This window comes from Mauremys reevesii, linkage group 6 (assembly GCF_016161935.1).
Source record: "Mauremys reevesii isolate NIE-2019 linkage group 6, ASM1616193v1, whole genome shotgun sequence".
Lineage (NCBI taxonomy): Eukaryota > Metazoa > Chordata > Testudines > Geoemydidae > Mauremys > Mauremys reevesii.
Genome location: NC_052628.1, coordinates 94456346 through 94481525, shown reverse-complemented (window position 1 = coordinate 94481525; position 25180 = coordinate 94456346). Strand labels below are relative to the sequence as shown.

At 44.6% G+C, this 25180-nt stretch overlaps 1 protein-coding gene across 10 annotated transcripts in view; it reads right to left on the bottom strand.

The window, feature by feature from the left end:
• Positions 1-2939: 2939 nt before the first annotated feature.
• GCNT1 (glucosaminyl (N-acetyl) transferase 1) overlaps positions 2940-25180 on the bottom strand; it is an 87544-nt gene continuing 65303 nt past the window's right edge. For 6 of the 10 annotated variants that reach the window (XM_039543252.1, XM_039543257.1, XM_039543254.1 and 3 more), the window contains 2 exons: positions 6122-6177; positions 2940-5414 (listed from right to left, as the gene is read on the bottom strand). In XM_039543252.1, the coding sequence (XP_039399186.1) occupies positions 3991-5271 (1281 nt within the window). In that variant the 5' untranslated portion in view covers positions 5272-5414; positions 6122-6177 and the 3' untranslated portion in view covers positions 2940-3990. Of the gene's footprint in view, positions 5415-6121; positions 6178-8419; positions 8445-25180 lie in introns of those variants that run through there. The other 4 variants (XM_039543260.1, XM_039543259.1, XM_039543261.1 and 1 more) reach the window with 2 other exon arrangements.

The following is a 25180-nucleotide window of genomic DNA, read 5'->3' as shown; positions in this document are numbered from 1 at the left end:
TGTAATGGAAGACTAGCTACTTATAGACTAGACTAGCTGTAACAGCCTCCCCAGGAACATACAACAGTCCCTGAAGCTAGTGTTGTCAACTTTCTAATCACACAAAACCAAACACCCTTGCCCCACCCCCTGCCCTGCCTCTTCCCCTAGGCCCAGCCCCTTGCTCACCCCATCCCTCCTCCCTCTGTCATTCACTCATTTTCACTGGGCTGGGGCAGGGGTGTGGGAGGGGATGTGGGCTCCGGCTGGGGGTGTAGACTCTGGGGTGGGGCCAGAAATGAGGGGTTCAGGGTGCAGAAGGAGGCTCTGGGGTGGGCCAGGGATGAGAGGTTTTGGGTGTGGGAGGCACCTCTGAGCTGAGGCAGGGGGTTGTGGTATGGGAGGGGGTACAGACTCTAGGGTGCCACCAGAAATGAGGGGTTCAGGGTGTGGGAGGAGGCTCAGGGCTGGGGGAGGGAGTTGGGGTACAGGCTCAAGGAGGGAGTTTGGGTGCAGAAGGGGGCTCAGGAGGGGGTGCAGGCTCTGGGAAGTGGTGTGGGGTATGGGCTCCAGGTGGCACTTACCTCAGGGGGCTCATTGGAAACGGAGACATGGCCCTTGGCTCCTAGACGGAGGCGTGGCCAGGTAGCTCTGCACTCTGTCTCCACATGCAGGTGTCACCCCTCCCTGGCCACGCCTCCATCTAGGAGCTGAGGGACATTGCCAATTCCGGGGAGCTGCGCAGAGCCAGGTAGGGAGCCGGCCAGCCCTGCCAACCAGACTTTTAATGGCCTGGGCAGCAGTGCTGACTGGAGCTGCCAGGGTCCCTTTTTGACCGGGCATTCCATTTGAAAACTGGAAACCTGGCAACCCTACCTGAAGCAGTGGTTAACCTGAAGTTTTAAAGCCAGGGGCAGCTTATTTTAGTGCTAAAAGAAACGTCAGTTGCTTCAGGTTTTTTTTTTGTTTGTTTTTTTTAAAGGATATTGGAGTTCTCAGTGTGTATGGCAATGGGCTAAATCTTGTGTTTGATTAAAATTGGCAGAGGTAACAACATTGCAGACGCTTAGAAATAGATTCATTTTTGGAAGGGCAAGGGAAGAGAAATCAAATTAAATATTTTGCTCTTTTCATGTGAAGTAGAGATTAATATTTTAAGTGGGTTACAGGATATAGGCCTAAAAACCTGTAGCCTTTATCTTTAATTTAGACACGGAAGTGGAATTCCTATGTTAAAATGCAATTATATATAAAGATGTTTCCAAAGATTTAATGATCGTTTTAAACAATACGTAGGTACTGAATGGAGAAAGTTTCACAACTGTCTTTATCCAATTTATCAGACTGCAGTAAAAGCAGCACTAAGGAATAGTTTGAGTTTTAACACCAAGGTAGTGCTTACATTCAAGGAGTTTGAGTGTAATCTACAGTCTTGCTTTTGTCATGTCTACCACAATAGCTGCTTTTGTCTCTAGGAAGGCCTAAAAAGACAGCTAGAACTTTACTCCGATAGCATTCAAAGTTGTTGCAGGTCCCATTGGAAGACAGATCCAGTACTTAAGATTTAACTGTCTTTACCAAAATGATGCGTGTCTCCAAAAGGCACCTGAAGTGTTTCTTCCTATTTCTACATCTCAAAATTTTTGCTGTATTTATACCTTGTGTTCTATCTTCCTTAATCACTTTCTCCACAGCAGGTTTCTCAGCCCTAGTTCTGATGTCATAGGGTATAATTTTGCAAACAAGTATGCAGCTAATTTGGCTACACTTGCAAGTTAGAGTGCATTAAATCAGCCCCGCATGCCCTAACTCCTGAGGTGTCCACATTGGCAAGGCACAGAGTGCCTGGACTCTGCAGCTGGAGCGTTCCTGGTAATCCACCTCCACAAGAAGCATAAAGCTTGCTGTGCCCTGCCTGAAATGCCTGGGTGTCAGTGTGGATGACATGTTGCATTACTGTGCTGTAATTGGCTTCCAGAAACATCCCATAATCCCCTGAAATCAAGTGGCCACTCTTCTCATTGTTTTGAGCTCTGCTGCAGGCATGCAGATATCCCCTTTCAAAGATATCCCCATTTCTGACAGCCGGCATGCTTATCTCCTCCGGGACACAAAGCAAACCATTACCGTGGAATACTGGGAGTGTGTGAGAGAGGCGGGGAGGAGGGGGATCTGCTACTGCCTGAACTTACAAGACAGCATGCTGACACTCTCTGCCCCCCAAAACACACTGTCTCTCCCCCACATACACACAACACATTCCTGTCACACTCCACACACACACCCACCCACCCCCGCTTTGAAAACTACACTGCAGCCACTTGCACACTGGGATAGCTACTACAATGCACTACTCTTTGTGGCTTTGCAAGAGCTGCTAATGTGGCCATGCCAGTGCGCTTGCAGCTGACAGCATAAACACACAGCAGCATTTTCTCTGCTGCGGTCTCCGAAGGCTGGTTTAACTCCCAGCTTTCTACATCTGCTGCAAGTGTAGCCAAGCCCATAGTTACATACATGAACAGCAACACTGGTTTCAACAGAATTCCTCCCACGAGTAATGTTATTCATCCTCACCTATTTAAAGGATCAAAACCATAAAAAGTATATACACATTTTTTAAACTTTAATCTCTTACTATTGGTGTACAACCCACTGCACACTAAGCTTCAGTCTAGGCTACCATCTCTTCTTCATCCCAAGAAGTCTGGAAATAGTTTCAAGAGTTAGGACTAAAAGGTGGACTACTTTTATGTCAGTCCTGTTACAATACATACTGAAGATACATCCTCCAGGCTACTCACAGAAGTAGCCCCACTGAAATTACTCTGACTGGGGGCCACCTCCCTGAGCCAGGCACAGCATGATTTGGTTTCAAGTTAACAAATCTAACTATCACAGTGAGTTCTATTTTGACAGCTCTTTAACAGAGAGAACTTTCAAGTGTCAAGAGAAAACAGTTTCACTTAGAAAAATAAATTTATTTTTCTGGATATTCAGTAAATGTTTATATGTTCTGGGATACAAGTGGGTAGACTGATGTACATTAACTCTTTCAGAAAGTTGAGCCCAGCAGCTCTGCTCTGCCAGTTAGAGTTGCAACATCAAAGAATTTCAATTCTCATCAACTAATTAAAAAAATTACAAGTGTAGAAAAGTGACATTATGCACAAAAATAAACTTGTCAGCATGTATATCCTAACAGGCCCAGCAAAAAAATTCCCCTGAGAAGATGGACATTGCAGATTAGAGCTATAAATGTCATCTCTGAAATTAAAATCTAATTGTTAAAACTATTTTAAAGTTTAACAAACTAAAACAAGCACACAAAACATTACTGTAAGAAGTGTACTTTAAACACAAGGCCTTTTAGCTTGTTGGTGAAAATTTCAACTTAAATTCAAAGTTTTCAGAAAAGAGGATTCAAGAGTCTGTATCCCAGAATACACGTGGAACCCTGCAAAAGTCTTAGCTTTGGCATATTGGTCAATTCCCTTTTAACTGGTTTTTAAAGAATTCCTGATGTGCATTCCCTGAGATCCTTTTGCATCTACATGTTTGCTCTGTCTAGCTTCTTCTCCACCCCTTGCCCAACAGTAATTTAAGATTATGAAAAAAGGATTGAGTTATGGCCACACAAAAGTCTGTTTAAGTCTTTGGATTGAATAGTAGCAGGAGATCAAAAAACTCTGAAAGGCTAATATTGAAATGTTACACAAGAATAGCTGAACCTACCAGAGTAGCTCTCTTGACCCCAAATATGCATTTTGAGGCTTGGACCTCTTCCAATAACAGAGTATGTGGTATGGAAATTTCTGGGGGGAAAAGTAGTCAGGTGAGACTCAATTGAACTGAACATCTCATATATACTGCAAGTGGAGTTTCTGATGCTCATACCAAGGTGATGAGTAAGGTGCAACACACTAATAAATCATCACTACATACTTAATATTTTATCTGCATGACAGTCTTATCAGTGTGAAGCTGTCATACCATACACAAGATAGCATTTTAATTTTTGTGTTGATGCAAAGCTTTCTCTCTCAAATATTCTTCCAAGCACTGAATTGCAAAGGGGTCAACATCAGTATCAAACTTGTTAGCAAATAAGTGGTGTTTCTGTAACATCCAGTTCAAGTCTCCCACGCCAAACACACACACGGAGCGCACATGAATTCCATTGCACGGAGGATAGGGGGCACCTTTTGACACATCCCCTTCAAAATAATGCCACTTCACAAACCTGGCAAGACCATTCATGTCAGAAACGTCATATTTGTCACTGGAAGAAACTGCTCCTGGAACTTCAGGGATTCTTTGAATAGTAGCCCACAAGTATTCATCAGGGCTATAAGTGTCTTTAGCCCATTCAATAAATTCAAGGATTTTGCTGTTTTCTAGCACGTACTCTACAAATCTCCTACTAGCAACAAAATAGGCACTGCCAGAGAAAACAGGTGTACTAAGAGGTGGAGGTTGTTTGTCTATTCCCATGTTCTTTAGCTTACCATCAACAATTTCATAGTGTTTTTTCCATCGTATTTCTTTGTTGGAAGGCATTTTCTCAGTTTCTAAGCTGTTTTCACCCTTTAGGGCTTTCAATTTCTCCACTATTTCCTGGTTGGTCTTAATAGGAAAGTCCATACCACAAAGATTTATCAAATATTTCCAGTTTGTACTTCTCCTGTAGAGATCTTTCATGCAGTTGAGGTCTGCCTGTACCCTGCTCCACGAAGCATACACTACACTCTCCAATTGGCTGGCAATAAAGACATTATCAAAACAGGACACAATTCCCTTAACTGCTGCCAGAAAAGATTCTGGAGACTTTTTGTCAACATGAATGCAGTAATAATTCTGAGGAGCATAGATTGATCTTAGAAGTCTATCAAGCATGTCTATTTTGTGATATACCACTATTGAATAGGCAATTGGAAATTCAGCTTCTTCTTTACTGAGAGGTTCCATAATATACTTCCGCCTCTTGGTAAAAGAGGCACAATCTGTTGTCATATTAATATAATCACTTGCTGTTAGCTTAGGGCGTTTCTTAAATGACACAGTTAACATCTCAAGCTTTACTTTTTGAATTTCCTCTATATCACCCTGCAGTATCTTAGAGCAGTTAATATTACTGGTAGGATCTTCACCAGTCAGCTCTAGATGTCTGTGATTCAGGAAGTCTGGCTTTTGGTTACTTTTTAGAACCGAAAAGGCCACTAAAGTAAAAAGTAGCACAAGGAGGTGCCTGAAGCGTAAAATATGACAAAAACGAAATTTTCTTCTCAGCATTTCAGATGATATCAGATACCTTCACTTGGCTAAACAAAGTTTCTTTGTACTCATGATCTCAAACCCACTTCAACAGCTTCAGAGTCATCTGTTCTCATTTCTCAAAAGTGTGCATATATGCACTGGACACTGGAGGAAAAGCCCTAAAACAAAAACAAAATAGAAGTCATTTCTAAGAAGTACAGTTATTCTGCAATTCAATTCTACATTTTACCAGTAGCTTTTAAATCAAAAGTTGATTTAAAAAAGTCTTTGCTTTAATGGTGAATGATTTAGTTAAAAAAGTTTCCTGAAATTTAGAAAACATAATGAATAGGGTGGTTAAAGTTTAGACTTTTGAAATATTAGATATAGTCTGAGCTTTCCTGGAACTGTTTTCCCATTTTATGACCAGCTCTAGTATTGAAGCTATAAATTCAAATGTTAATTTCCCCCTCATACCATCTTTTCTTTTGCATTACTGGATGAAGTGTGTTAATTCTGGTATGGCTGGTCTAAGATAGATTACTTAGATCCGCTGAATCCCTTTTTAAAATGTTGGCATTTTAAAATGCAATAGGAAGAAAATTGTTTTGTCCCCTAGACAAAACTGGTTTACCCATATTGGTTCTCTAAATTATTTCATCTAATTGGGGTTTTGTGCAATACAGAGAATGTGAAGTGTTAGTAGCTTAAGTACTTCTAGTAAATATTCCAACCTGAATTTAACAGGGACATTTTACACACACTCCAAAGATCTGTTGGCATTTCAATTTACAACTCATTTACTAGGGAAACTATTCACACTTCATCCTCTCATTTGAAATGCAGCCCACATGCACATTCAGCATTTTATTCTTATGATACAAACCCTTAAACATACTGAAGAATTAGTGATGTGATCCTGGAGCTTCTTTCAGGAAATATCTGAAAAAGAGAAGGGGAAAAAAATAATTTAGTGTTACATAGTCATCTAGCTTTCAGAGAGTTCCTGAAGACAGCTCTCTAGTTGACATGGTATTGCTATTTTTGAACAGGTATTTCAATTGCACTTTTGAAGCTGTCTCATATCACTCTATGCATAAGACAGCTTACTCAGTTGTTAGAGAGCTGGCTACTAGATAAGCATGGACTACAACGTGTTGAGAGAAGTATAGTGTTATCGGAAATATAGGAATAGCCCTAACTTCTCTCGATACAACTGCATGGATTTCATATGAAATATCCAATACGCTAAGAATAAATGAAAATCTGAGTTTGTTATAAATTCAAAGCACTATGGTATATCTGTGTATTCACCTGCAATGTACAGTACATATTTTATGTCCATTAGCCCTTAATTAAAATATCTTAACCCCCACCTATGTGAACATTCTCCATTATGTATTTTTATAGAAAATTTGACTGAAGAGTCCTGTATATAGATGAACAGAGTCTGGAGACATCTGCAGACGTATGACTGCCCAGAAGAGTTTGCCAACAATCTCTGGAATCTGGATCAACTAAACAGTTAATAGTTTAAGAGTGGCACTTTATTTGTATTCACAAACATTCTAGCAAAAAATTAAAAGCTACATTTCGGCAAAAACTGTGTTTTTCCTTTTCTTTCTTCTCTCTACCTCCCCTTTCAGGCTTACATGTAAACAATATTGAGACAGCATGAAAGGGAAAAATAATGCAAACTCAATAAATAAGACAGTGGAGGCCTATAAACAATTATGTTGCATCTAATGTACTAAATAGCCACTTCTACTTTTAAATACATCATTTAATTAACTCTAAAGAACATTCAGGTTTTAGCTTCGAGTACTTGATTTCAGGGGTTCTCAAACGTCATTGCACTTCATTCAGGTGTGAGGGCCCAAGCCAAAGCCCAAGGGTCAGGGGACTGTAGCCTGAGCCCCACCACCCAGGGCTGACGACCTTGGGCTTTGGCAGGGCCGACGCAACCCATTAGGCGACCTAGGCAGTCGCCTAGGGTGCTAACATTTGTGGGGGGCGGCAACCGTATCTTCGGCTGCCCTAGTTGTCGGTGGTATTTTGGGGGTGCCATTTCGGGGCAGGACCTTCCACCATCTAGGGCGCCAAAAAAGCTGGCGGCGCTCCTGACCTTCGGCTCTGCGCAGTGGGACATGGGCTTCAGCTTCGGCCCTGGGTGGTGGGGCTTGGACTTTGGCCCCAGGCCCCAGCAACTTTAACACCAGCCCTGGCGACCTCATTAAAATGGGGTTGTGACCCACTTTGGGGTTCCAACCCACAGTTTGAGAACCACTGCTTTATTTAATAGGAAGCAAAATGCTCAACGTATATGGAGGGATGGTGATGAGAGTCCATAATTTTCAGTGAGAACATGTGCCAATATTTCAATCTGGAAACTAAAGCATTAAAACTTTTTACTAACTACTATTCAAGAGCACTCGGGAGGACAACCAAATTCATACATAGTCATGTTTACACTTGCAAAATCAGCAGAAACGTAAGTATTGCTAATAAAGCTGGTAAAAAAAACAAAACATTCTGCAAAAAAAATATTGGAACACAATTTTTGTTCCATGAAAAATTTAACAAAGAAGTTTTTCTATAAAGCAAAGAGTGCCAAGAGTTTTGTTGGTATCTGTCTTCCTTCCCCTCCGCCACCCCAATTCTTGGTGGAAGGAAAGTGCAGGAGGAAAAAGGAAAACAAAAGCTTTTCATGCAAATTTGAAAAATTTCAATTTTATTGCCAAGCTGTTTTTTGAAAAACAATTACTGCCAGTTCCAAATTACCTTCTAACAATTTGTTTTTGAATTTTAAAACAGACCAATGATCAAGGCTTGAGATTTCCATAACCCAAGAACTGCATTAAGCCTGTTTTTCTGTAACCTGCTCAGTTCAAATTTTTAATAAATCTGCTAAAATTTTAACTTCTAATTTATGATTCTCAAACTGTGGCTTCTAAGCTTACTTGGTGATTGATGCCTGTCAGTCTTCATTTGGGGATGCTTACTAGTTGCAGCCCAGATCATGATTCTCAGAAGCAGTCTTGATCCTCCCGCCTGCCTTCCCTCCCCCCCCCAAAAAAAGATGTATTCTGGGCAGTTTCTTCAATGTATAGTCAAAAATGTTTAAATTAGCAGCATGTGACAACAAAACTAAAGAGTTAGCAAATCTACAGGACAGCAGACTCACACTGCAAAGTGACACTGAGAGATTAAAGTAGTGGTAGCTCCAGGCAGCAAGAGAAGTTTCATTCTGCATCAACGGAGAGGAAATAGACAACAGTCAGGTAGAGCACTGGAGCGGAAGGAATAACCAAGTAAAGTTTGCTCTTATTAGAGCACTTTTATGTAGCCAAAAAACAAAATGTTTGAGGGACCAATGCTACTCTCCATGCTGACTACTAGGATTCCATCATCCTCCAAACTAAATGAATTGTACAACAATTCATTAGTCCCACTACATTTGCAGTTTTGAGTGTTTATATAAAATTGTAAAGGAAATAAGTGCTCTGGGTCAGATCTTCCTTCATGGTAGTAGAACGATATAGAATGGGGTGAGCTATTTCTAGTCCAAACTACATAAACACACTTATACTGTGTCCTCTGAAGTTAGACAGCAGTAGTTTCATACTCTTATTTAAATAACTCATCTGACACACATCAGTGCCTCCTCAGATGTGCAACCATCTATATAACAGTTAAAATAGTTTTCTGCAAACTCACGAAACTATGAACTCTCTATTCTGCAGTAGGGAAATTAAACAAGATGGTGACTCTTTGGTTCAGTTTCCACCTAGTGTCTATAGTAGCTTTTCATAAAGCAAAGGGCTGGCTTTATAAACAGGAAAAATAAAGTCTACAGCTCTTCATTACACTAGTGGTGTGACACAGCTGTTCCACTCATCCAAAAGGGTCTCCACACTTGTACATAGTTGTGTGGAGTAGGATTACAAAGGAGATTTCCCATCTTCCTAAAGAGGGTGGGAGGAGGGAAGGTGAAGGGAAGTAGTAGTTTTAACTCACAAAACTGCTATCAATCATTCCCATAACATTAAAGCCCTTTACATCAGTTTCTTAGGGCAGGTCTACACTTCAAATGCTGCAGCAGCGCAGCCCAGTGCAGCTACACTGATGTAGCGCTTCAGTGAAGATGCTACTCTGCCAACAGGAGAGCTTCTCCCATTGGCATATTAACCTACCTCCATGAGAGGCAGGAGCTCCAAGAGAAGATTCCCCATTATCATAGTGCTGTTACACCTACCTAGCCCCTAGTGTAACTGCCTCACTCAGGGGCATAGATTTTTTACATGCCTGAGCGACTAAGTTATACTGATATAAATGTATAGTGTAGAGCTGGCATCTTTTCTTCCTCTTTTGTTCAAGGTACTTTTCTACAGAAAGTTTCCCAGGATCCATTACTGCTTATCACAAGTTTCTGCACAAGGGCTCTGTATGGTTCCCTTCATAGAATTAAGGCAATCAGGCTTTACACTTTTGGCTACGCTGCGCTGCAGCGCTGCTGCGGCAGCAGCGCGCTGAGCGCGGCGCTAAGTGCGCGCGCCAGCAGGCGCGAAAAGCTGTCTCTCCGCTGTCGCTCTCCTCCCTCCGGGGGGCGCTGGGACAGCTGGAGCGCAGCCCAGCGCTGGGGCTTTGACTACACTCACGCTGCGCCGCGCGGCAATATTGCTGCAGAGGTGGTGTTTTCACACCTGCTGCAGCGCTGCAAATTTGTAAGTGTAGCCAAGCCCTCAGAGAAATAAGACTGCCTTCTCCACCCAGTGAAGCCCAAAGGTCTCAAATCTCTACTACTTTGCACTTGTGCAGTCATTCACGAGTATAAAGAGGTGTGAAACTCTACCATTCTAATTAGCATATAGAGTGCCAAGTTTCCCTATAGGGTTTGTAGCAATGTAGCTTATTGTTTCTGATCAGCTCTTCCCAAATCTTCTCATAGTGCTGTATAGGTTTTGGTATAGTCTCATCTCTGGTCCAACTAACAGCAATATAGCTAAAATGTAACCTATGGGGAATATATTTAAAGGAAGAGCATAAGGGCTTGTCTACACTGGCACTTTACAGTGCTACAACTTTCTTGCTCTGAGGTGTGAAAAAACACCCCTGAGCGCAGTAGCATCGCTAGCGGGGTGCAGGGGAAGCAGCCGCTTCACTTCAGCACATTTTTCAAAAGCGGTGCCTGAGTGGGGTTGTCTGGGAGCTGCCAGAGCTCTGGGTCCCTGTGCAGCGCAGCACGGCTCGGCTCAGCTCAGCAGCGGGAGGGGGGAAGCTGCTGTGGTGGCAGCTCAAGACATTCCAGCACTAGGCAGAGAGCTGGCAGCTTCACGGCATGGAGGGGCTGCAGCAGGGCACCCAGCTCGGAGCGCGGGAGAAGAAAGTGAGGGATGGGAGGAGGCACTGCTGCTGCCCGGGCACAGGTGCTGCTGCTGCTCCAGCTCTCCGGGCAGTGGGGTGCAAAGTGCCCCCTGAGCAGCGCCGCCCGCAGGGGGATGTACCGGCTGCTTCGCAGGTGCAGGGGCCAGCAGCAGTGAGGGCTGCAGCAACCGCTGTGGTGGGTAGGTGAGGGAGCGTGGGGCTCCAGCCTCCTCTCCCTCTCCCCAGCAGCACTAATGTGCGCACATGGGTGACGGTGTGCGAGCGGCGAGTCTCCCTCCCAGCTCTTCTCCACGGGCACAGCCAAAGCCGTGCTGTTGCAGGACTCCAGTGCAGCCGCCCGCGCCTGGCCAGGAGGGCTGCGCGCTGCCACGTGGGGCAAACGCGCCCCGCACGGCTGCTGCGGGAAGCCTGGCCACAAACAGGGGATTAGCTGCAGCTGCCTCCCTCTCCCTCCCCTGTTCCCGCTCTCCCGCCAGCGCTGGACACCCGGAGCACAGACACCTCAAGGTAAAGACGCGCTTCGGTGTTGTTTGCCGCCCTTGTAAATGGGCGGCATGCGGGGCGCTGCATTCTGCCCCTGGCAAGCGGGCGGGGCTTGGTCTCCGTTCCCCGTGGGGAAACCGGCTCCTGGATCGCACCGTACTCAGCAGGAACCAGCAGGAACTGGGCGCCCTGGCGCTGTGGGGGAGGAGGAGGTAGCTCAGAGGCACCTGGGCAGCCAGGTAAGCACTGACCCAATGAGCGGGGTGTTGGGGGGGGGGGGCGCAGCATGGCCACAGCGTGGCCGGAGGAGCCATGGGGGGGCACCTTTTTTTTTTTAATGTTTGCTCCCCCTGCACTTAGAACCTGGCTACGCCACTGCCTGAGCACAGCAAGTTTCAGTGTTGTAAAGTGTCAGTGTAGACAGTGCTCCAGCGCTGGTAGCCAGGCTCTCAGAGCTGGTAACTACGCCCCTCGTAGAGAGGTGCATCTCTCCTAGCGCTCTGCAGCGGCAGCGCTTTAACGTTGCCAGTGTAGACTAGCCCTAAGGTAAACATCAGAATGTTATGGAGAGTAAATTCAGAGAAGGAAACATGTTCTATTACTTCACAGGCCTAGTTTACAAATGTGCTAGAGCAGGGGTCGGCAACCTTTCAGAAGTGCTGTGCTGAGTCTTCATTTATTCACTCTAATTTAAGGTTTCGCATGCCAGTAATACATTTTAACATTTTTAGAAGGTCTCTTTCTATAAGTCTATAATATATAACTAAAACTATTGTTGTATGTACAGTAAATAAGGTTTTAAAAAATTTTAAGAAGCTTCATTTAAAATTAAATTAAAACGCAGAGGCCCCAGACCGGTGGCCAGGACCAGGGCAGTGAGTGCCACTGAAAATCGGTTCACATGCCGCCTTCGGCACGCGTGCCATAGGTTGCCTATCCCTGTGCTAGAGCATCCAAAGGAAGCAGATTACTAAAAGAAAAACTAAAAGCCACTCATTTGATTCTGGGAGAAATACTCTGATGCAACGAAATTCAGTAACAGAAAGAGGACATTGTAGATAGCGGAAAGTGGAAAGTGAATGTTGCTGGGGCATTCAATTCAGAGCAGAGAGAACATGTACTATACTGCAGGATTACGACAAGGGCAACTACATAGTAGGAATATAAGGCTATGGCTAAACTACAGAGATTTGACGACAAAAATTATGCCACTTTAATTAAAGTGCTGTTGCATGTCCACACTGTGGTCTTAGTGTCAGCAGGTTTTTGTAGCAACTCCACAACTTTCATAGGTTTCAAGGAGACTTACTGCTTCCGCCTTTCTCTCACGATTGTAGTTTGGCAACAAGAAAGGTAGCGTTTTTATTTTTCTCTTTTTTTAAAAACCATGATCCAGTATATTGGCGGGCAGGATCAACAACTTAGTATTTAAAGTTGTCCTCAAAAACTTAAGCAATGCATATAGAGGGCCGGCTCCAGGGTTTTTGCCGCCCCAAGCAGCAAAAGTAAAAATAAGAGGCGTGATCGGCGGCAGCTCCACCCTGCCACTTTCGTCTTCGGTGGCAGGTCCTTCTGTCTGAGAGGGACCCGCTGCCGAATTGCTGCTGAAGAGACCAACATGCTGCCCCTTCCCCTTGGCTGCCCCAAGCACCTGCTTGCTGAGCTCGTGCCTGGAGCCAGCCCTGTGCATATGCTTCTTTCATATAGCTTAAGAATAGCAATGTTCAGGGCTTAATTTGTGCCGGGGTTTGGCAGTTCATAGCCCAGGCAACTCTGGCCTCCCGGCCAGCAGCCACTACTCTCTGGCTGCCCAGCTCTGAAGGTAGCACCACCACCACCACCAGTGCAGAAGGAAGGATGGCAATACACCAGAGCATGCCACCCTTACTTTTGTCCAACCTGAAGTGTTCTGTGAACTGGGCCGGCTCTAACATTTTTACCGCCCTATGCGAAAACAAAGAGCGCTGCCCCCCTGCCCCCTCCGACGTCGCGTCGCGCCACCCAAGTCCCCTGCCCCCACCGAGCATCGCGTCGTGCCGCCCAAGTCCCCCCCCCCCCAGCATGGCGCCACACCTCGCAAGCCCCACCTCCCCCCAGCGTCGCCCGGCCGAACCAAAAAAACCAAAAACAAACCCGGAGTGCCGCCCCGTCCCAAGATGCTGCCCCAAGCACGTGCTTGGTAGGCTGGTGTCTGGAGCCAGCCCTGTCTGTGAAAACATCCCAGGTTAGAAAAAAGTCTGATGGATCCTATTCTGTTTTTTCAAGTGGCCTGCTGGGGAACAGGGCTGTTAGGGTATGCAGCTTCGGGGCAGCCCTGCAGCTCAGGATCCTCAGGCTCCTTGCTGCAGGGCCGGGAGCTTGCAAGTCCTGGGAGCTCTCAGAGCCTCTCAGCTTCCTGACACAGAGCCAGGAGCTTTGGGAAGCCCACCCCAAACTTTCCAAATCTACAATTCCAGGGCAACCCTACCATGCAGGCTGGCCACAGAGATCAGGGTTTCTAGACTCTTTAGCCAACTTGTTCCTGGGACTGGCCAAATCTTGCAGTCTGGTGAACCATCTGGCTCAGGAGTCCAGGGGTCCCAGGCCTGGGGCAGAGCACATGGCAACATAGAAGACCTGGCAACTATGGAGTGAAATTAACAATTCTTTTTAGTTTTATGGAGCCCACCACTGACCAGCAGTCATGAAACTGACAAGAATCATGTCAGTTTGACTCAGCAGCTGTCCAGTCTGGCAGCATTATGTGTTTTGGCAACATATTGGTGCCTGTGTTTCAGGCTGGTTCTCCGGAATGACCCCCCCCCCCCCATCTTGAGAGAGTGTTGCTTTTTAAACCTACCAGCGTTCTTTCAATTTCTTGCATTCCTGGGATTTTTTCCTATCCTGGCATGGTCTCTTAGCCCTCAAGTGCTTACTGAGAAGTGGTTTATCTTGATCTGTTCTTTCCCTTCCTGCTTGATTTCCGCCCTTGGACTATCAAGGTAAACCAATATATTCATACAACAAAAATAAGCAGGTGAACATAAATTACAGCGCAGCTCCAAATCTAAATCAACCTCTTTCCCCAATAATTTCTTAGACTTTATGTATAAGCTTGGTTATTGCAATTCCTCCCCCCCACAAAAAAAGGCAGTGGCTTGGATTAAAATAATAAATACAAGGACGATGAATTTTCAGAGTAGTAGCCATGTTAGTCTGTATCTGCAAAAAGATTAGGAGTACTTGTGGCACTTTAGAGACTAACAAATTTATTGTAGCATAAGCATAAGGACGATGAAGTTTGTTCATAATACCTGTTTGTGGCAGTTAATCCTAAATAGATTTTGCAAATTAGATATACATTGATAATTGCTTTCTAGAGAGTCAGACTCTTGTCTTTTTGCTTTTATGCTGTTTTGGTCTTCTCTTAAAGGATTTCCTTTCAACAGAGTGGAAATGCAAGATGATCATTGAAGACTTCAATGATCGTTTAAAACTGAAAAGGATGTGGTAGAGAGGTTCCCCCCTCGTCCCCTTTTGGAGAATTATTTAAAGTTCTTAACCCATTTCAATCAATCAAGTGTTGGTAAGAAACTGAAAAATTCAGTAGTTACAGACGTAATCTATTGAATTTTGGAGCTCTTTTGGGGGCTGGCTCAAGACTTTGGAATGAATATTCACAGGAAAGAACCATCACTAAACCTTTCCAACTTCCACAATAAGTGCAAGTGCAAGACATTTCTTTGACCTTGTCTTCGCTAAGGGCTTGGCTACACTTACAAGTTGCAGCGCTGGGAGTTACAGCGCTGGTCATGCAGCTGTGTAGGGCCAGCGCTGGAGTGTGGCCACACTGACAGCTACCAGCGCTGCAGTGTGGCCACACTTGCAGCACTTTCCAGCGCTGTATTGAGAGGTGCATTGGGGGCAGCTATCCCACAGAGCACCTCGTCCCATTTTGGCGCTGAGTATTGTGGGAAGGGGAAGGAAGTGTGCGGGTCATTCCGCTTCCTGTTTGCCAGCGCCCCGTGGTGCATCGCTTCACATCCCAGCATTCACTCTTTCCGGCAGCGTTTGGCACCATTGTGAGTGTCTTTCTGTTTTACTCTCTGTGTGAATCGCGATTTCTGTGGCAAATGGAGCCCGAGCTGCTGAGGACTGTGCTGATGAGTGTCGCCAGCACAACACGTTTGGCAGTCGAGCTATTCCTTCAGCTCCAAAGTGACAGTGAGGAGTCTGACGATGATATCGATATCGATTCTCCTGCCACGTGCGACACCAAAGTGCTTGTGGCATTCACGGAAATGCTCAGCACCGTTGAACGCCGCTTTTGGGCTCGGGAAACAAGCACTGAGTGGTGGGATCACATCGTCATGGAAGTCTGGGATGACGAGCAGTGGCTGCAGAACTTTCGTATGAGAAAAGCCACTTTCATGGGACTGTGTGCTGAGCTTGCCCCCACTCTGCGGCGCAAGGACACAAGATTGAGAGCTGCCCTGACGGTGGAAAAGCGGGTGACTATTGCAATCTGGAAGCTGGCAACTCCAGACAGCTACCGGTCAGTCGGGAACCAGTTTGGTGTGGGAAAGTCGACCGTGGGAATCGTTTTGATGCAAGTTTGCAAGGCAATTAATCGCATCCTGCTAAGAAAGACCGTGACTCTGGGGAGCGTGCAGGACATTGTGGATGGCTTTGCACAAATGGGTTTCCCTAACTGTGGAGGGGCGATAGATGGGACGCATATTCCTATTCTGCCCCCCCCCCCCAACCTGGCATCAGAGTACGTTAATCGTAAGGGGTATTTCTCTATGGTTCTCCAGGCGCTTGTGGATCACCGCGGGCGTTTCATTGACATTTACACAGGCTGGCCTGGAAAGGTGCATGATGCACGCATCTTTCGGAACAGTGGCCTGTTCAGGAAGATGCAGGCAGGGACTTTTTTCCCAGACAGGAAGATCACAGTAGGGGATGTCGAAATGCCCACTGTGATCCTTGGAGACCCCACGTACCCGTTACTGCCTTGGCTCATGAAACCCTATACAGGGAAGCTTGACAGGAGCAAGGACCGGTTCAACTACAGGCTGAGCCGGTGCCGAATGACTGTGGAGTGTGCTTTTGGCCGTTTAAAGGCACGCTGGCGTTCCTTGTATGAGAAGCTAGACTTGGGGGAAAGCAGCATCCCCGCGGTTATATGCGCTTGCTGTACCCTCCATAATATTTGTGAAGGGAAGGGTGAAACATTCAGTGAGGCATGGACCACCGAGGTTCAAGTCCTGGAGGCTGAATATGCACAGCCAGAGAGCAGGGCTAATAGAGAGGCCCAGCACAGGGCTACAAGGATTAGGGATGCCTTGAGGGAAGAATTTGAGGCTGAAAGCCAACAGTAATGTTTGCTGCCTTGCATGGGAGTGAATTGCACTGCTTACACTGTTATTCTATTATCCATAATAATAATATGATTTGCAGTGCCTCTTTCTTTACTGGGCTAAGGTATCTTTCACTATCTGCTATAATAAAGACTGTTTTCGAATCCAAGAATTGTTTTATTGAAAAGAAAAAAACTTCCTTGACAGACAGACACACAACATTTCATGAACACAAGAGGGCAGGGGTGTGGGTTGGTGAACTGTACAGTCACAAGTTTGCATATGTCCTGTCTGGATTGCTGTTTAATGAATCCTGCACTTCAGGGTGCATATACTGCATGGTGATGGGGGTTGAATGCAGAGGGTAAGGGTGGTGGTAGGTATCAGGGCTGGTTGGGGAACGTACAGGTGTTGGAGGCAGCTGGTGGTGGTAAGAACCTGGATGCTGGGGAAAGGTGGTTTGAGCTGACATTGGGGCACAAGGCACAAAGGACGGGGCGGGTGGGGGAGTAGCACGGTAGTGCTCTGCTTGCATGGCAACGAGTGACTCTATAGACTCCGCTTGGCGCTCCAGGATGCTTAGCAGCCGCTCCGTGCTTTTCCTCTTGGCCACTGCATTTCTCTTGCGGATCCTGCTTTCTTTCTCTCGCCACTCCTTCAAGTCTTTACTCTCTCGAGCAGAGTGATTAAGAACAGTTTTCAGCATGTCCTCTTTGCTCTTTCGGGGATTTTTTCTCAAATTTTGAAGCCTCTGTGATGTTGAACATCTGGGCAGTCCAGTAGTCAAGGTCACTGTAAAAACACAGAAATGACAACATTTAACACGGGCAGCATTGTATCCACTATCTCCAGACATGAATTGTTACACTGAGGGAGTTCTCACTTTAGCATTCTTTTCCCCACACGCATAACACAACAGAAGCCACGAAATGGTGAGTGAGGGGTGCTTACTTATATAGGGAGAAGTGGGGCTTGAGTGATAGAGGGGAGCTGGTTGCTTCGGGTAATCTGGAGTGCTAGAGGGGTTGAGTGAAGATGCAGATGCAGGGGTGATCTTATCTCCCTATCTCTTCACTAAAGAGTCTCCCAACATTTTTCACAGGACTTAATCCTGGAAGATGTTTCCCTACTGCGAGTCACTAGGGAACAGCAGGGGGCTCTTTTAGAGCAATGTGGATTCCGCCCGGGACCCTATGCGGCGTGCCTGTGTTCAGAAATGGTCCCCCCACCACTGGCAGCAGAGTGGCGCGGACGCGTCACCGTCACTGGGACAAGGGACACAGTGGCTCTGCCTATAAACCTGCGCAGGCATATTGCCCACGCTCTGGATGAAGCTTTTGCTGAGATAACTGAAGCAGATTACCGCGACGTGATAGACCACATCAACGGGCTATTCCACATCTAGAGGCTGGCATGCATGCAGCCATAACCCCCCTTCCTCTCCAGAAACATTTCCACCCAGAAAATAAAAGCCGCTTACCGGTAACCCGCTCCTCTGCTTGTCCTTCTGCAACTGCTGGCTGCTGCGATTGGGTACTTTCCTCCTGGCTTGAGAAGAGCTCCTGGCTGCATGCCTCCAGGGACTCTGCGGTGTCTTCCCCCATCCCAGGAGCTTCACTCGCGGTTTCCTCTCCCCCCCCCGCCGCCTCCTCCGCCTCCTCCTCCTGTCCCCCAGCCTGCTCAGAAGTGTCCATCGTTATCCTGGGATTGGCAGTGGGGTCACCCCCAAGTATCTCGTCCATCTCCCTGTAAAAACGGCAGGTCGTGGGAGCAGCTCCGGATCGTCGATTCCCCTCTCGGGCTTTGTAATAGGCACTCCGCAGCTCTTTAACTTTCACCCTGCATTGTAGTGCGTCCCGATCATGGCCCCGATCCAGCATGGCCCTTGATATCTGCTCAAAGATATCGTAATTCCTACAGCCGGAGCGCAGCTGTGCCTGAACTGATTCCTCACCCCAAACACTGATGAGGTCCTGCAATTCACCAGTGCTCCATGCTGGGGCTTCTTTGCCGCGTGGAGGCATGGTCACCTGTAACTGATTAACTGATTGCACTCCACACCTGGCTGCAGCAAACAGGAAGGAGATTTTTAAAATTCCCGGGGCATTTAAAGGGCGGGTCACCTGAGGCAAGAGCAGTAGAGTGCAAACTGATGAGCAGAGTGGCTGAACAGGAATTCTGGGATACCTCCTTATTCCCTGGAGGACAATTAAAGCGCTGGTGAGTGTCCACACCTGCTGAGCAGGCGCTGCACTCCTTATACCCCTGCCGGGATGGGTTTTCAGCCAGCGCTGCAACCAGGGAGTTGCAGTGCTGGTTGTGCCCTGCAAGTGTGGACGGGGTGTTGTTGCAGCGCTGGAAAGCCTCGACCAGCGCTGCAACTTGTAAGTGTAGCCAAGCCCTAAGATACAGCGACATGTGTTTTTAAACATGTTTCTATTATGCGCACACTTCCACTGGGGAAAGGAGGAGAGAAAAAAAAAAAAGGTGTGATAGTTCTTAGCCCTGTTCAATGCACAGCTGGAAGGTGCTCAGATACTATGGTGATGAACACTGTGTAAGAACCTATATAAGATACTAAGTAAATGCTTTTAAGGTAATGGGGCTAAACTGACGTGGTTACTGGGTCGGGGGCCGCTCCACGTGTAGGAGCTGGAGAAGGGACATGCCACTGCTTCCCAGAGCCACTTGAGGTAAGCGTTGCTCAGAGCCTGCACCCCTGAGCCTCTCTGCACACCCCAACCACCTGCCCCAGCCCTGATCCCCCTCCTGCTCTCCGAACCTCTCAGTCTCAGCCAAGAGCACCCTCCTACACCCCAAAATCCTCATCCCCAGCCCCCACCAGAGCCCACACCCCATTCCACACCCCAACCCCAATTTTGTGAGCATTCATGGCCTGCCATACAATTTCTATTCCCTGATGTGGCCCTTGGGCCAAAAAGTTTGCCCAGCCCTGGTTTACCTCCCACTTCAAGTCTCTCTCGTGCTAGTAATCACTTTTCAGAAGATTGTCGCCTCCAGCACAAGACACAAGAATGTCAGCTGTAACTGAAGACTTAATACAGGTTTGCAATTTATTCCTGGTGACTGTGTAGATTTCTGGGCTCAGGCTGGAGCCCAAGGTATGGGACCCCCCTCCCCCACTCTAGCCTAGGCTCTACGACCCTGGGGGGAAGGGGAGCAGAGCAAGCCCGGAAGTCCACACAGCAATGAAACAGCCCGGAGCCAAAGTCAGCTGGTTACGGGCCAACCGTGGGTGTCTATCTAGTTGCGCAATAAACAAAAGGGGTTTGCTATTACACTGAGGAAGCTGATACCAAGAAAGAAAACGAGCTAAAGACAGACTATGAGTCTAGTGTGCAAGTTGGCAATGGGAAGAGAGGCAGAAGAAGGCGGGGAGGGGGAGGGAGGGAGGGAAGGAAGGAACATGATTTTATTTTTATTTTTTAAAGATTTTTTAGCAATCGTCTCACATATAAAAACTTGTCTACTGAGAACAATAGGTCAAATGCACTATTGCTTAGTACACTTACACTACACCAGTTGTAGTGTAACAGTGGAAACCTTGAATTTTTTTTGTTTTGTTTAAAGCGTAAGTATAAGTCCACATTTAAGCATCTAAGTGGACTCATTTTCCAGAGTGCTGAACACATAGCATTGTCCACTGACATCAGCATTTTTCTCCCTGCCTCTCCCCTGCCCCTTTCTGGGACCTTCCTTATTTAACTGGTTTTCCTGTAGAGAGCAGATGCTGCAGTATTTCATGAGAGGCCATCCCGTGACACTTTTTGGTTACACTCCATTTCCAAAATGATCCTTCTGCAGAGCTCTGACACTTATGTTGTCAGTGGCAGCTGTTGAATGTCTAACACTTTTGGGGAGGAGGGGGAAAAATCAGGCCAACTATTTCAATGGGGGGAGGGATAGCTCAGTGGTTTGAGCATTGGCCTGCTAAACCCAGGGTTGTGAGTTCAATCCTTGAGAGGGCCATCTGGGGGAACTGGGGTAAAAATCTGGGGATTGGTCCTGCCTTGAGCAGGGGGTTGGACTAGATGACCTCCTAAGGTCCCTTCCAAATATTCTATGATTCTAATGCCTGAATATGGACATAAGAGCTTTGCTTTAAAGCACCCATTTAAAAAAGTTCTGGCTGTATTAGGACATACCCCAACTAGCACGTACAGCCATGTTATTTGAAGACAACATATAACTGATTCTTAAAGACAATTTCAGAACATAGTGAATTTTTGTAGACAAGTCCCAAATTATATTTACCAGCTACCTTACTAAAATCCTCAGACATTATGCAGCTAGATTATCCAGAGCATCTTCCTATTTTCATTAGGAATCTTTAGCACTTGCCACCCCACCCACCCTTTGCCCAACTGGCTCAGTTTCTGACACTCTCACCTCACTGTGTAGTAACTTGCTCACTGAGTAGCCCTACTGAAGTCAATCTTGGTTCTTAAGATAGATATTCAATAGAACTACTCAGAAAAAAAAGATGGTAGTTTCCTTTAGTACAGGTGGGGCCAGGGGACCACCTTCTCTTACTCACTTAGGGCAAGTCTACACTACTACACCACCATCATTACAATACTGGAGGCAAAAAGCATTCCACCCATTTCCCACAAAGCCCTTCAGTTTTGTCATAATTATCTCTAAAATAGTTCAGATGCCCCCAGTCAAGTAATTCCAGATTACTACTGAGACCTCAAAATCCAGTCAAACACTGAAATAATTTCTTTACTGAACACATACACCTTCATGTAGCTTTTTCAAGTTTTACAAATTTGGTTACAATCATTTGGTAGCATTTCATGATTAAAAAGAGGGTTACCCAAATAGATCTTTAGTGTATACCAACACTACTAATTTATGGTCTCAATTGCAGAAGCTCATCTGCACAGTTTGGCCTCAACTTAACAGCAAATTATGACATATGAGGCACTGTTGTAATGAGGTGGCATATTACTTCATTATCTTCATAAGCTATTGCAGTACTTGTAGTAGGTGAAATATCCGGTAATTAAAAAGAAAATGACTAATTCACAAAGTAAGACAGTGATACATTGATCTGGCTTTAACTTTTTTTTTTTTTTTTAATTTGGCAAATTCGTATATATCAGAAGAATATCCAGGTACCTACATCTAGTAGACTGACAAGGGTGGTCTAATTAAAACAATAATGGTATCTCTTATGCAAGAAGTAAATTTAGGGTCTAGAAAAGTCAACTGAGTATAGTTTATTTTTATTTACTACAGAAACCAATAGCTGAAGCCTGTTACAGATTACCCTCAAACCACCATTTCTGCTTAGACATATAGAACATGTTTGAAAGGAATAATTACCAGTTCTTCCAAGAAGACTAGAAGAACATGATTTAAGTACAGTGGCATGTGTCAAGTTTCAGTTGATAGAAAAAACGATTTATCTGCTCAAGAGCTTCACACCTACTCAGAGCAGGACTTTAGGATGCTATGATAAAAATGCCAGTGGCCAGTCTACAATAGCACTCCCAGTGTGGCTAGTACTGATAGAGCTGCATGAGCTTTAGCTTTACAGAAAACTCTGTTTAGGCACAGCCATTAGGAATCATTGCTGTGAGTCAGTCATGGCAGAATTTTTTTTTTTTCTTCTTTTTTTACAGAGCTTGATACTCACCCAGCACACAAGAAATTAAACGCCCAACATGGGGGATAAGGAGGGGCCATTTTTAGCCAACAATCACCGTGGTTCAGAAGCTGGAGTTTATTTCTCCAATGTACTCAAGTACTGCTGAGTAAATTAGGGATTAAAAGGAAAGTTAGTTCTCATTTCACTGGTAGATGATTGCCTTCCCTTCAGAAAGATGAAAACAGACCACTGTAAACACCTTTCACCATAGAATACTGACAGGTGGCCAGAACCAAAAAGCCTTAAAATTAAATGTTACCATTAATATCCTCAACATATTCTCCAGTTTATAAAGAATGTAGCTTGCTGAATAGTTTCTTTCCCACAGTTTGAGAAGACTCCTCTTATAGTTCTTGTCACCTTTACACGATGCTGTGTTTTGTTTCAAATTTTTTTAAGAACTCTTCAGTTGCCAATAGCCGTTCTGCACACTGCCTATGCATACAGGCTAATGCTCCATGTCAAAGCTCTAGTGTTTGGAACTGGCATGAATTGCACCCTTCATTTCATTTCAAAGTTTTAAGTCATATCCACACACTTCACTCAAAATAGATTCCTAGTAGGGCTGTCAAGCGATTAAAAAAAATTAATCACGCAATTAATTGCACTGTTAAACAATAACAGAATACCATTTATTTAAATATTTTTGGATGTATTCTACATTTTCAAATATATTGATTTCAATTACAACACAATACAAAGTGTACAGTGCTCACTTTATATTTATTTTTTGATTACAAGCATTTGCACTGTAACAAAAGGTATTTTTCAATTCACCTCATACAAGTGGTGTAGTGCAATATCCTTATCATGAAAGTTGAACTTACATATGTAGAATTATGTCCAAAAAAAATAACTGCATTCAAAAATAAAACAAATGTAAAAAACTTCAGAGCCTACAAGTCCACTCAGTCCTACTTCAGCCAATCGCTCAGACAAACAAGTTTGTTTACATTTGCAGGAGATAATGCTGCTCACTTCTTGTTTACAATGTCATTTGAAAGTGAGCGCAAGTGTTTGCATGGGACTGTTGTAGCCAGCGTTGCAAGATATTTACATGCCAGATGCGCTAAAGATTCATATGTCCCTTCATGCTTCAACCAATATTCCAGGGGACATGCGTCCAGGCTGATGATGGGTTCTGCTTGATAACAATCCAAAGCAGTGTGGACCGACGCATATTCATTTTCTTTATCTGACTCAGATGCCACCAGCAGAAGCTTAGTTTTCCTTTTTGATGGTTCGGGTTCTGTAGTTTCCGCATCGGAGTGTTGCTCTTTTAAGACTTACGAAAGCATGCTCCACACCTTGTCCCTCTCAAATTTGGGAAGGCACTTCAGATTCTTACACCTTGGGTCCAGTGCTTTAGCTATTTTTAGAAATCTCACACTGGTACCGTCTTTGCATTTTGTCAAGTCTGCACAGAAAGTATTCCTAAAATGAATAACGTGCTGGGTCATCATCTGAGACTGCTATAACATGAAATATATGGCAGAATAGGGGTGAAACAGAGCAGGGTACATACAATTCACCCCCAAGGAGTTCAGTCACAAAATTTAATTAACACTTTTTTAAACAAGTGTCATCAGCATGGAAGCAAATCCTCTGGAATGGTGGCTGAAGCATGAATGAGGCATACAAATGTTTAGCATATCTGGCATGTAAATACCTTACAATGCCAGCTACAAAAGTGCCATACAAATGCCTGTTCTCACTTTCTGGTGACATGGTAAATAAGAGGAGGGCAGCATTATCTCTTATAAATGTAAACAAACCTGTGTTTGTCTTAGCAATTGGCTGAAGTTTTACATTGTTTTGTTTGAGAGTGCAGTTGTGCAAAAAAGAAATCTACATTTGTAAGTTTCACTTTCACAACAAAGAGATTGCACTACAGTACTTGTATGAGGTGAATTCAAATATACTATTTCTTTTATCATTTTTACAGTGCAAATATTTGTAATCAAGAACACATTTGATTTCAATTACAATACAGAATATATAAATATATATATAAATAAATATATATATAAATAAATATATATATAAAAATGTAGCAAAACATCCAAAATATTTAATACATTTCAATTGGTATTCTATTGTTTAACAGTGCGATTAAAGCTGCAATTAATTGCATTAGTTTTTTTGAATCGTGATTAATTTTTATGAGTTACTGCATGAGTTAACGGAGATTAATCAACAGCCCTAATTCCTAGTTATGTCTAGAAGGTTGTCCAATATTACAGATTCTTTTCTGCAAGCTCTCACGTTCCCCTCATCAGCATGTTGCCTCTTCAACAGCACAATCTTGCTTACTGACAATAAGTTAATTGTGAGCAGTGATTTGACAATACTTGCAACTTCATGTTATTCATCACAAAGACTGCCCTTTACAGAAAAGAGGAAAAGAAGATGTGATCATCTTTTATTTCAGCAATTGGTTCTCTCCATAATCATCCATCTACTTATTTTCATGGTTTCATCCTTCCAAACTCTGCTAGCTTGTGTACTGCCTACTCTCCAAATCAAAACTCATCCCTTCAGTGGTAGCCACTAAGGTCTGGTCTGGACTCAACACTTAGATTGACCTAGCTACAACTTCAGAGGTGTGAACTCAACCCCTGAGAAACACAGGTAAATTAACTTAAGCCCCAGTATAGACACCTAACTACTGCCTCTCCAGGGGATGGGCAAAGATTTAACTGCAGATTTGCTCCATCAACTTAAGAGGGAAGGTCTGCATTTGGAGAAAATTAAACTGAAGGGAGAGACTAACAATCATGACAAAGTGCAAAACCCCTGTACTTGAGCACAGCATTCACTAAACATTGTTGTTCTGTACTTGAATAGAACTTGTGGGAAGGACTTGGACTCAGACAGTGATTAAATTTCCAACTCTGAACTTGTTCATCACCCCAGGACAATTCACTTCAGTTTACTCATCTATAAAATGAGTAATGATAATTGTACACAGTGCCTGGGGAATGTGAAGATCTTTATATGGAAGCCCGGTTCTGATTAGGCTTTTTTTTTCTTTTTTAAAAAGAATAAAAGGTCAGAT